The 12084-nt window shown below is 66.4% G+C and overlaps 1 protein-coding gene across 5 annotated transcripts in view; it reads right to left on the reverse strand.

Annotated features, from left to right (window-relative positions):
* AGRN (agrin) overlaps positions 1-12084 on the reverse strand; it is a 32472-nt gene that overhangs the window by 12434 nt on the left and 7954 nt on the right. For all 5 annotated transcript variants that reach the window (XM_059691626.1, XM_059691625.1, XM_059691623.1 and 2 more), the window contains exons 3-7: positions 5499-5546; positions 1622-1837; positions 1201-1425; positions 866-1090; positions 499-705 (exon numbers count right to left, since the gene is read on the reverse strand). In XM_059691626.1, coding sequence (XP_059547609.1) covers positions 499-705; positions 866-1090; positions 1201-1425; positions 1622-1837; positions 5499-5546 — 921 coding nt within the window. The remainder of the gene's footprint in view (positions 1-498; positions 706-865; positions 1091-1200; positions 1426-1621; positions 1838-5498; positions 5547-12084) is intronic.

Here is a 12084-nt window from a genome sequence, read left to right on the forward strand (position 1 = left end):
GTGGGTAGGAAGAGTCTGCAGCCCAGAGTCAGACCCAGGGCGCACGGGGAGGTGTCTGTCCACTTGCTCTGAGGGCTACACGGCCAGGCAGCAGCGAGCCACCCCCCCGCACGCTGGGGCAGACCTCAGACCGCGGGCTCCTGGCGGCAGGCGCTGCACGTCCTCCTGCCCGTGGGTCAGGCTGGAAGACACAAGAGGTGCAGCCGAGAGGGAAGGAAGGACAGACAGGAGACGGACGCAGAGATGCACAGACCCATGGACAGAGCCACCTCTGCTGGCCCCGCAAAACCCAGCTCCGCCCAGGGGGGACCCGAGGCTGCAGGCTGCTCATGCCCCAGGGGCTGCAGAGGCCACTGACGGAGAAGAGCCCTGCCAAGACCCGGAGCCCCCTCACCCGCCACCCGGGAGGAAGGTGACTCGGATGGAGATGGCGTGATGATGGCGGCAGGGACCGACGCGGGCTCAGCCTGCTCCAGGCACACCCCCCACGGTGCTCACCACACGGGCCCTGGTGCCTGGGGGGGATGGCACGCTGCTGCTGGCATTCGGCCTGCTGGCGCCAGCAGTCGTTGTCATACGTGTGCCCGTCTTGCGCGCACACGGGTCTGTAGGCCCCGTCACAGACGATCCGGTCACAGGAGCAGCGGGGACGGCCTCGGCGGGACAGGCACACGGCACTGAACCTGCAGGGGTCTGGGCACTGGTCTGGGGTGGGGTGGGGTGGGGGGGTCGATGAGGTCAGAGAGGCAGGAGTGCCACGGCCCTGATCTTGGCACACGCAGGGGACCCATGGGCACCGGAGCTGGTTTGTGGGGACCCGAGAGGCATAAAGGGAAGGCGGGCACAGGCAGGGTGAGCCACCCACCTCGAGGATGGCACTGTCCGGAGCGCACTTTCTGGAGGAGGATGCCCCGGGCGGCCCCGGTGCGGCCCATGACACACTCGTTGTTGTAGGTGACGCCATCGTCCCCGCACACGGGCGCCGGCCGGGAAGGGCAGCTCTCTGGCGAAAGCAGCATCTCGGGGCGCCGGGTTCGCGGGTTCACTCGGCAGATGCGGCTCGGGTCGCTGAGGGCACCCTGGCAGGGGTCTGGGGGCGGGAGGGCGCAGTTAGGGTGCGGGGCAGGTGCACGGAGGTCGTGCAGGGGACGGTGGGTACAGGCAGGTTGAGCCACGACCCGGGCAGCCCGGGCAGCTCACCACAGGGGCCATCGAACTTCTTGGAGATGTTCTCCTGGCGGGCACAGGCCTGGCGCAGCAGCTGGCATTCTCCCCGATAGTCAGCGCCGTCGGTGCCGCACACGGGCCCCTCCGGGGCTCCCCGGCAGGAGGCAGGGCACAGGCACGTGGCAGTCTGTCCGTCCGCGGAGCGTGCGCAGGTGCTGCCGAAGCTGCAGGTCACGTTGGAGCAGGGGTCACGGAGCCCTGTAGGTGGGGCCGGGTGGGTCACGCTGGCTGGCACGCCCCCTTCTCCCCCCCACCGCCCCGCCCCCATGCTCCCCTCCGCAGCCCCCACTCACGCAGGGCCCGCCCCGCCCCCTCCCCCACCGCCCCTCCCCCACCGCCCCTCCCCCACCGCCCCCTCCCCCCACCGCCCCCTCCCCCCACCGCCCCCACTCACCGCAGGGCCCCCGGAAGAGCAGTCGGATGCGCCGCTGCTGGCTGCACTGCGCCCGCTGCAGCTCGCACTCGTTGCTGTAGGTGGAGGCGTCGGAGCCGCACACAGGAGCCACGACTGCGGGGCAGGCGCGCTTCTTGCACACGCAGGAGGCTCGGCCCAGGCCCTCTGCGCTGGGCTCGCACACGGCGCCGAAGCCACACAGCATCCCGCGGCAGGCTGGCGGGCGGGCGGGCGAGGAGGGTCAGGGCCGCCGTGCCAGCCCCCTCCCGGCTCAGGCATCTGGGCGCAGGGTCCAGCGTCCACACGGTTCATTCATTCAACTCCAAGGACATGCGTGCCACCCATGTCCATACGCACACAGAAAAACGTGCCCATCATGGCCACATACACACGCATGCTCGTGGGCACACTCACAGGACCCTGCCCTCTCCACCCCCACCCACCAGGCCCGCACCAGCCCCAGCCTTGCCCTGGCCCAGGCCCCCGTGGAGTGCCCCCCTCACCGCCCAGGAGCCTTCCCCCAGCAGCACAAAGGCCCTCACCTGAGGGACCCCCTCCCCGCCCACCCGCACCCCTGACGGTGCTACCGCCCGCCTCCCAGACCACTCCCTGCCTTTCCTGGTCACCTGAGGGCACAGCTGGGGGAGGGGGTGGGAGACCTGAGGATGGTCACGGCTCCACTCTCTGGCTTAGGCCAGGGCCCAGCGCTGCCCCTGGCTCCGTCTCCCCACATCTCTCCTCCTGCTTCTCTGGACGCTTCCCCCAACCCCAGGACCATCCCCCCGTGGGCCCTGCCTCTGCCCACCCTCTTTCCACCCCCAGGCCAGCCGCCCCCAGACCCTCACTCCATGTGCCTAGCCCTCCTGCCCTCCCACCCCCGGCCTCCCCAGCCTGTGAGCATCTCCCCTGGGCACCCACATGCCTCCTCCTCTCCCACCTGTCCCCCTGCGCCCCACTTCAGTACTGTCCTCCCCCCTCACACCCAGGAAGGCCCAGCATGGGGTGGGGGGGGGGGTCTGCAGACCCGTCATTTTTTCTGTAAACATCTAAGTTCTTAACGTTGCAGTTGGGAGCTGCATGTGCCAGCACACGTCCTGTCACGGAACCTCTGCAGCAGCCCAGGGAGGAGGCCCCCGGGGAGGCAACTCGGTCCGGAGGGCAGGGGGCAGGCGGACTCCTCAGGCACCGGCCCAGGACTACACACCCACAGGCAGCGAGGGGGGGGGGGGCATTAAAGGCCACAGCTGTCTGGACCTAATAAATATTTCACTGGGTCCAATTAGCATGAATAAGTTATGGGGGATGGGGGGTCCCCCATCACCGCCCAGCAGACTCAGGAAGTAGGGTGGGAGGAAGCACCCTCAATTCTATGGAGGGCGGGGAGCACAGGGAGCTGAGCTGCTGTTGCCACAGCAACGCCTGCCCCCGGCTCCTGCATGTCTGCCTGGTGTCTCCCCGGCACGCTGCATGGGCTGACGGAACCAGAGCCTGGGACAGCGTGGACACCGCAGCCTAACGTCCCTCCCGCGGCCACACCGTGCTCCCCCGCCCCCGGCCACCTCGGATCCCTCATCATATCCGGGAGCCAGGCTCTCCCCGAATCCACATTCACTGGCCGCGTCTCAGCGCCTCCTGTGAAAGAGCCCGTGGGACCTGCCTTGGGGTTGTGGGTTCAATGGGCCAACACGAGCAGAGGCTGTGGGTCCCCAGCGCCCAGCTGTGAGGCTGCCAGCTACGGCGACTGTGGTACAAGAACTGTCATTATGTTGGCCTCCCTGCCCTGGCTCAACCCACACCTCACCATGTCCACCCACGACCCCTCTTCACGCTGTCCACCTTCCTCACCACCCCCACCACTCCTCTCATATCCGGTCTCTCACCCAAGCCCCTTGGACCCCTGGCCAAACCACTGGACCTGCTGATCACGATCTCTCCCAGGGTCCTGACCCCTGGCCAAGGACCTGGGCACTCACTGACCCCAGGCTCCTCGGCCAGCTGCCGGGCCGGTGCCCTTGGGCTCAGGCCTCTTTCTCCCTCTGGTCACCTGGGTCCAGCCAGACCCCTGCCAAAGTCCCAACCCCTTGGCCAAGGACACCTACGTCTGGGTGACCTGCCAAGACCTGCACCTTCCTCCACAGCCCAGGAATCTGCTTTTCCTCTCACGACAGAGCCCTGGGGGAAAGGCGATGAGCCGCTGGGCCCCGGAGGGCAGGCAGGGGCTGGGGCAGGAACCGGAGACCTCAGAGACCGGTGCCCGGGGAGTAGCTATGGACTGGAGGTGACTGAGGGCGGGGAGGGGGGACAGGATGCCTCTGGGGGGCCGAGCTGAGGCCCCACACGGACTCCCAGGCCCCAGCCTTTCCACCTCCCACAGGGAATGGAAGCCTGAGGGGCGGTCTCCCGGCTGTGACGGGGGGGGGGGACCGGGGGGGGGGCCCCGGGGGGGGGCCCTCCCAGTCTCCAGGGCAGCTGTGGCATCCGGTGATTTGATTCGGGCAAAGCTGAGGTTTGGAGCATAAAGGACTCGTCCCCCGTCCAGGCCGAAATAGTCCCCCGAGGCCACGCTCAGGCTGTCAGCGGGGTGAGGGTTGCTCCCGTGCACCCCTTGATGCCCTTCCCGACTGTCCTTTTATGCGCCTGCACCTCCATGGGACTGGGGAGCACAGAGTCTCAAGACGAGGTTCTTGCTTGGACATAAGAGCTGCACAAGCAGAGACGCGAGCACAGGCAGGTGCAATCACACATCCACGCTCACGCGTGCATCCCTGTGTTAGCTCTCATCACCATGCCCACTGCCGCCCATAAATGCAGGGGGAGCACCCAGACACCCCTGGGCTTGTGCCCCTGACGGGTCCCCTCGGGCCTGCCCCAGCCCAGCCTCCTGCAGGAGCCTGTCTCTGGCCACTCCATGCCCACCACAGTCTCACTCCCTGCAGGCCCATGGCCCCCCGCAGTGTGCGATGCTGGAGGTGGGGTGGTTTCTTACAGCCGCCCGCTGAGTGCGTCTATGAAACTCCCCTCCAGGTCTTAGGGGGGTTGGGGATGGAGAGGACACCCCACATCCCGCCTGCAAACACAAATGTGCAGTGTGTGTGCCTGGTGTGCCTGGGAGGGATGGCAAGTGTGCAACGGGATCGGATGCGGGTCTGGGGCCTGTGTGTGCAGCTGTGGGAAGGTGCGTAAAGGGCAGGAGGCACGCCAGCCCTCAGGCATCAGGAGAGGAGGCGAGGACATCGAGAGAGGGGAGGGTGTCCTCCCATGGAGCCCAATCTCTAAGTCTAAGCCGCCCTAGGCACCTGCCCATAGCCTCTGGGAGACGGTCCTGGGCCCCTGCCCCAGCCCAGCAGAGACCTCACGGCCCATCCCACAACCAACAGGCCCTATTGTGACGTCCGTGAGCCTGGGCAGGTACTGGACCAGCAGGGAGCCTCCTCCCCGAACGCAGGCCACTCCTGCCGCCCTAACAGCCTCCTCTCTCCCCTCTCACACCCGTAGGCCCCAAGAGGCCAGGCCCCAGCGTGCTCAGTCCCAGGACAGACCCTCCAACCCAACCCCTTCCCGGACAGGTGTTGTCGGTCCCGCCAAGGCCCCCAGCTCCCACCCCCTGCGCCTGTCTGACCAGGCCTTACTCCCAGAGAAGTGAGAGCCACGTTTGTATGCACGGCTGGCCAGGGGCTGCCGGGCCCAGGGACTCAAGCCCATGCGCCCTCCATGGCCCGGCTTTGCGGACTCCCTGGAAAGGAGTTCCTTGTCCCTTGTCTAGCCACCTCCCTGCTCCAGACATACCCCAAGAGAGGCCCCTGGCCCCAAAAGTTCCACCACCCTCTAGGCATGGACTCCCCACCTCAGCCTGTCACTAGCGGATGCCTGCACTCACCATCTGGAGGGGTCAGGTGCACTGGTGTGAAGTGGGTCCCAGGTTTGTCTGAAAAAGAAAACGAATCTCCAAGTCAGGCCCCTCCGAAGCCTGTGCCCTCCCTACCTGGTGGGGTCACTCCTGCTGCCCTGCCCTGCCCTGGCCCCACCCCGAGCCCTGAGGCCTGGGGGTGGACAAAGGCAGAGGCCGTGCTCGTCTCTGGCCCTCCGGCTGCAGGCCTGTGGCAGCCACCTACCTACTGGCCAGGTGAGCCCAGTCCAAACCTGCCACAGCCCCGTTCCCAGCACAGCCGCCTGGCCCCTTCCTCCCCAGCCCCCCAGAAAGTTGTTCCTGCCACTCAGGAGGATGGTCAGCCCCCCGTGACCCCAAGGAGCGGCGTCCAGGGACCCAGGAATCCAGAATGGCCATCCTGTCCCAGAAGATGCAGGTGGTTCCTCTGAGCTTCACCCCAGCTGGCAACCTCTCGGTGACCCTGCCTGCCCCCTAGTCCTTGGCAGCTGGGGCGGGGAGCTCAGCCACACGGCGGGGTCCCCTGGCGGCCAGTGCCACCCGCAGCCACGTACAGCCGTTGAGGAGGAGCAGCACGGCGAGGCCCAGCGTGGCCGTGGCCAGCAGGATCAGGCAGGCGTTGCAGGGGATCATGAGGTAGCGCACCAGCAGCGAGACCCGACGCTGCCGCTGCGGGTCCCGCTCCAGCGCCAGCGGAGGCATGGCCTGGCTCCGCAGCCTCTACTCCTGGGGTGTGGGGGCCTCACAGGGCGACTCCCCCCATCCTGGAAATCCTGGGACAGCTGACAGCAGCTGTGTTCTCAAAGTTCAGCTCCAGCCACAGTCTGGGAGCATCCAGCCCCCTCCACACCCTCCAGGCTCATGAGGGCAGTATGCAGAATTCCACCGCGGTAAAATCCTAAATTGGGGCTCAGAGGGAGGCAGAGGAGGGGTTGAGGGCCAGCGGCCACCCCTGCTGTCCACAACCCATGCCCGCGGGCGGCCAGAGTCGCCAGCAGCTCCCTGCAGGGCTGTCTTCCCGATCCTTTTCAGTCCTGTCCTGCCAGCGGCTTTACCCTGGAGAGGCCTGTCCGAGGGGGCCGCCAGCGGGTGGCCCCTGGGTGGGGAGGGGCGGGGCGTCCCCCCAAAGGCCCGCAGGGCCCCTGGCAGAGGCAGAGGCGGGGCGAGGGCGCGGAGGGTCCTGGCTGCCGGGTCCCTGGCAGAGGCGCGCGATGGCAGCAGCGGGAGGAGCGTGCGCGTCACAGGCAGAGAATAAAGAGCCGCCCGGCAGAGGCAGGGGCAGAGCCCGCCTGGCTCCCGCCTCCAGGCGCGCAGCGCCAGCTCCCCTCGCCCTCGTCCGCGCCGGGCGGGCTGAGGCCGTGAGTGTGGGGCGAGGGGCGCTGGGGAGGGCGGAGCAGAGACAAAGGAAGATGCGCCTCTGGGACCCCGGCGTCCTCGGGGAGTCGGCTCACGGCGCAGCGAGATCGGCGGCTACGGAGGGAGGGCGGAGGGCGGCACAAAAGGGATCAGGGGCAGGCGGGGCCGGGGCGCGGGGTCGGGCAGGAGGTAGTGGAGGGAGGAGATGGGGGTGGGGTGGGGGCTGCGGCAGAGGTGGGCGAGAGGGGAGTAGGCGGCAGGTGCTGGGGAGGGGGCGGGTGAAGGGTGAGTGGGGCGCGATCAGGGGCGGGAGGGGTAGGAGCTGGGGCTGCGGCCGGTCAGGGGCAGGTTCCCTTTGCTCCCACGAGCTGGGCTGGGCTGGGCTGGGCGGTGCAGTGTGAGGTCTGAGTCCTCGCGGGGCGGGGGGCGGCTCGGGGGCTCGGGCCTGCACGAGGGGCCCCATTCTGGGCTGCTGTCGGGTCACTGTGGGCCTGTGCGTGTCTGTCCAGCTGCCCCACCCTGGCCGTGTGTAGGACCCTCAAGTACAGACACATAAGGTGGGAAGGGGCCTGAGTCCGACGCAGAGGGTGGAGGTGGCCACGGCGGGCCCACGTCGCCTGGGAATCGCCAGCAGCGCCCCAAACCACGCGCGCGCCCCCAGCTCCGTTCCGGCCGGTGGAGCATGCAAATGAGTTCATGTAAATGAGGGTCAGTCCACAGTCTCAGGACTCACGGCGGTCCGCCCGCGAGCCTGGAGCGCCCCCAGCGGCCGCCCCTGGAACTCGAGGCCCGGATGTCACCGCAGGGCTGGGCGTGGTCAGAAGGCTCCGCATCGCCCCCAGAGGTACCTTCCCCAGCCCCTGCCCTGCCCCGCCCAGATGTCAGGACCCCAGCTCCAGGCCGGCTGGGGTGTGGGGGACGCGTGCCCTGCCCCCACCGTCCTCATCACTCACATCCCACCCTGGGCGGCCAGGATCCCATAGGTGAGCATCTCCATGACCACAGTTCACTCACTTGCACCCCGACCCTCCACTTTCTAAGTGCCCCGCCACACCCACCCACGTTGGCTCCCTCCATCCTGGACCTGGCCACAGGCCCCTGCCCCGGCCCCCTGGCCCCTCCTAGAGTCCGACGGCCCTTTCTGGGGGCCGGGGTGGGGGCGAGGAAGCTGTGGAGGAAAGAGGCCACGCACTAACCCTGACAAGCTCAGGAGAGGCGCCCAGGATGGTCAGATCCTAGACTCCCAGCTAAACCGGGTCACGGCGTCGGCGTCACCGTCACCGTCACCGCCTGGGCCTGCTTCCGCCCGTAGCTGCCAGTGACAAAGGTCACCCTGCGTTTCAGATAACAGACCTGTGAGAGGCCAGAGACCATCCTTTATAGCCCCCTCAGGGCACGCCCAGAGCAGGACAAGGACACCCTCCCCTGTGCTGTGAATGTCACTCCGCTGCCTGCACACCAACGTACAATTCCTGTCTTTCCGTCTGACGCTCTCCAACCACACAGGCTGCCCGCTTGGCTGTCTCCCGCCCGGATTTCATGTTACCCAGCCCCCGCGTCCCCTCCCGTGATTCTGTGGTTCTAACGTACAAACACGCTGTAAACCTCACTCCGGAGCGTTTCCTCCACCCTTTGAGATTTTGTTCCCCTGCAACTGACGTCAGTTTGGCTCAAATAAACTCAAAAGCGCGCTACGGGTTTGGACGTTTCTCACATTGACAAAGCACAGTCTCCAGCACAGGGTCCCTTCTCTTCTTGGTGTCAGGCCACACCCCGCCCCATCCCAGCGTCCCTCCTGGCCGGTTCCTCCATTGACTCCCTACCCAGCTGGAAAGACATTAACTGCATCCCCTTCCACCCCCACCCTTAGTCACAGCCATCCCATCACACCCACAGTCACATTCACGCTCGGACACGGAGCGCGGGCCCTGGGAGGGGCGTCTGTGTTTGCTGTCCGAAGGTCTCCCTCCAGCCAAACTGCTGTGGCATGGCCACCAGTGTCACCTCGGTCCTCTTACATCTCATCTCAGTCCTAACCGCACCCCGACCTCTCCCCAGACCCTTCCTGGCATCACCACCACAGGGCAACACCCACCTACCTCTGTGCCTCCAGCCAGGCCCCTCCCCCAGGGCCTTCCACCCAGCAGGTAGCCAGCTGCCTCACAAACAGGCCAGGGGTCCCACCCCATCGCCCCCTCCTGTCAGGGCTCCTCCACACACTCAACCTTCCTCACGGGCAGCCACCTGCTGCCCGCGCCCAGGTCCATCTCGACTCCTTTCCGTCCTTCAGCAGGCACACTAACGCCACACCCCACACGGGGTCAGCCCCCTCCCCCCCCCCCCCCCCGTCAGGGTCCCCATCACCCCCCGTGGAGGTCTTCAAACTCTTGGAGCCCTGGAACCCAAGGTTCCAATAAAACCTTGCAGGAAACGCCAATCAGAGTGGTTCCCCCACCCAATACCAGTGGCGACCCTGCCCTCAGCTGCCCCCCTCTCCTCGGGGTCCTCCCACCTACCCCGCCCCTCATCTCGCTGGACCTTGGCACTGCCCACACCGATTGATAGTGCCCGTGGCTCCTCCGGCACCGCCCTGGACTGGGAGCGCCCAGGGCAGGGTCTGACTTTATCTCAGGGCACAGACTGGCCGGGAGCCCAGGGTCACACACTTTCCCATCTGCTTCTCTCTGTAGCCCCCCAGACAACACCACGGTGCCCCCAGGGCCCACGGGGAACACACCCACAGGCCCTGTTTGCTGCTGCCACTGCAACTGGGGGGCTCCGTGAAAAGGGCGGGGAAGAAACCGGGGTGTGGGGAGGGTAAGCCTGGGATCAGAGGGAACCCAGCGGGGGCTGGCAGGGACCCTGGGATCTGCCCACGAGGGGCTGGCCAACCAGCCAACTCTGGGGTGGGGCTTGGGGGAAAGGGAACCGCCGGGCTGCCTGGTCCCTCCCAGCCCAGCCCCAGCCCGAGCCCCCCACAGGGGCTGGCGGTCTTCAGAGACAAAGGGCCATTGAGGCCCCAGACCCAGCTGGGGGAGGGGAATTCAGGCGACCAAAGCTATTTTGGGATCTTCAGGCTCAAAATCTTTCAGCCCAGACCAGCCCAGGCGGCTCACACCCCACAAAGGAATAGAGAGGGTGCTTGGAACCAGGAATCAGTCCCCTGGACTCTGGGCTCACACACAGCAACATGCAACTACACACACATGTACACACATCTGGTGTTCCAGGTGTCACACAGGCACGCACACACCCACTCAAGTTTGCGTGGGCACTGGTGTCAGCTGTGTGCGTGCACATACACACTGGGCACCTCACACACACATTCACCTTCATGCAACACAGCTGGGTCCTCACACACACAGCACACATACACACGTGTGCACACGCACAGGGTCTGGTTGTACTTCTCTGGCCCCGAAAAGGAAGGTGGGGGATGGGGTCTAGAGAGGACAGAGTCCAGCCCCTGACAACCTGCAGGCCCCTTTCTCATGCAGATGACCCCTGGCTTCATCCAGAGGGAGAGGATGGATGGGGTGGGGGATGGGGGAGCTGTCCTCCCTGGGGCAGGCACGTCACACTGGCGCACACGCACCCCTAAATGCGCTCGCACGTCACAAGTGTCTGGCTGCCTCGGCGAAAGGGGGGTGGGGAGGACCGAGCAGAGCAGACCCCTCCCCAGCTGCCCCCTCAGGGCCTCCCGGTGTCCGGTCTCAGGCTGCAGAGTCCCCTCCCCCAGCCTTAGCAGACAATTGGCGGTTCACAACAGGACATGCTGCTGGACCCAGGCCAGCCTCTGGGAAGGAGGTGGCGTCCAGCCCAGGCCCAGATCACAGCCGCAGGTGAGGTTTGGCTCCAGGGGCTGTGAGGCAGCCGGCACCACAGGGCGGTGGGATGAAATGAGTTTCTGGGAGCAGCTCAGCAGGGCCGGCTCAGGGCTGGGAGCAGGAAGGCAGCTGCAGGCACCCCTCCCTCGTTCCCTTTCTCTCTCCCTCCCCAGCAGGTCTGAGCTCCTCCCTGAGGGGCTACATGCAGGAGGTGTGTCCAGAGTCACACAAGTTCTCCGCGCTCAGGTTACCCAGTGGCAGTGGTGCGCTAGGCTGGAGGGTCTGCGGGGTGATGTCTGCAGACCTGAATCAGGGGGAGGGGTGTGCACAGCCCTGGAGGGAGAGCCCTCAGACAGACAACTACTTGTGCCAGGTGAGAACAGGCGCGGGAGGCTGCAGGGGGCTGGGCGGAGCCAGTGCGGTGAAGACCCAGGGTGACAAGGCGCCAGTGGGCAGGTCCTCAGGCCGGGGAGCACAGGGGGAGGGAGCCTGGACAGAGCCGCTAGGGGGCGCCAGCGGAACAGAGGAGGGGCAGGAGGCCATTGGAGAAAGGCAGGGATGGGGTGAGGCTGACCCCCACCACCCCTTACCCCCAGGACTGCTCCAAGCACATCCCCAGAAGGAAAGAGAAAGCTGGGGAGCAAGGGAGGTGCCCAGGTGTGGTCAGTGAGTCAGTGGTGAGTGGGGAGGCGTTTCTCTGCGAAGGACCCAGCTGTGTGGCCACGGGCGATACACAGCCCAGCACCACGGTCTGAGTGGGGTGTGAGGGCGCACTTCCTGGAGGTGGCAGCCAGCGTGGCCTCAGGGTGAAGGGGGGTGGCAGACAGACCCACGGAACAAAGGAGCAAAAAGACAGGAGACCCAGCGAGGAGAGAGCTGGAGAGGTGAAAAGACAGAGGCCGGACAGCGAGGTCTGGGGCCACCAGGGTGCAGACGGAGGGCAAAGGTGCCAGCTGTCAGGTGGAGGCGGGCTCAGCAGGAGGGTCGGCCAGCTGCCATCCAGGGCTTGGCAGTGAGCTGTGAGTTTCCAGCCTTCTCCCCGGCACCATGCCCTCCACTACCCTTCATCCACACTACGGGGACCACCGCTGCTCACCTCATCCCACTGTCTTTCTGCCCAGAATGTGCCTTCCCCCTGCACACACCTGGCCTCCTTGGGAGGCACATCAGGAACCCAGCAGGGGCCTGTGCAGGTGGCAGCAGCCGCCCCTCCCAGTGGCCCTTGGAGGATCTGCTGGGGGTGGTGGATGAGAAAGGAACCATAAATGGATGAATGAACAGATATGCTGAGCCTCCCTCCACCAGCTCCAGGAAAAGTGGGCCCACATCCCCTCGCTCCTGGCAGCCAGGTAGGGCCACAGTTGGCCCAGGTGTGCACTGGGGCCTCACATCTG

Source organism: Myotis daubentonii, chromosome 3 (assembly GCF_963259705.1).
Source record: "Myotis daubentonii chromosome 3, mMyoDau2.1, whole genome shotgun sequence".
NCBI classification, from domain to species: domain Eukaryota; kingdom Metazoa; phylum Chordata; class Mammalia; order Chiroptera; family Vespertilionidae; genus Myotis; species Myotis daubentonii.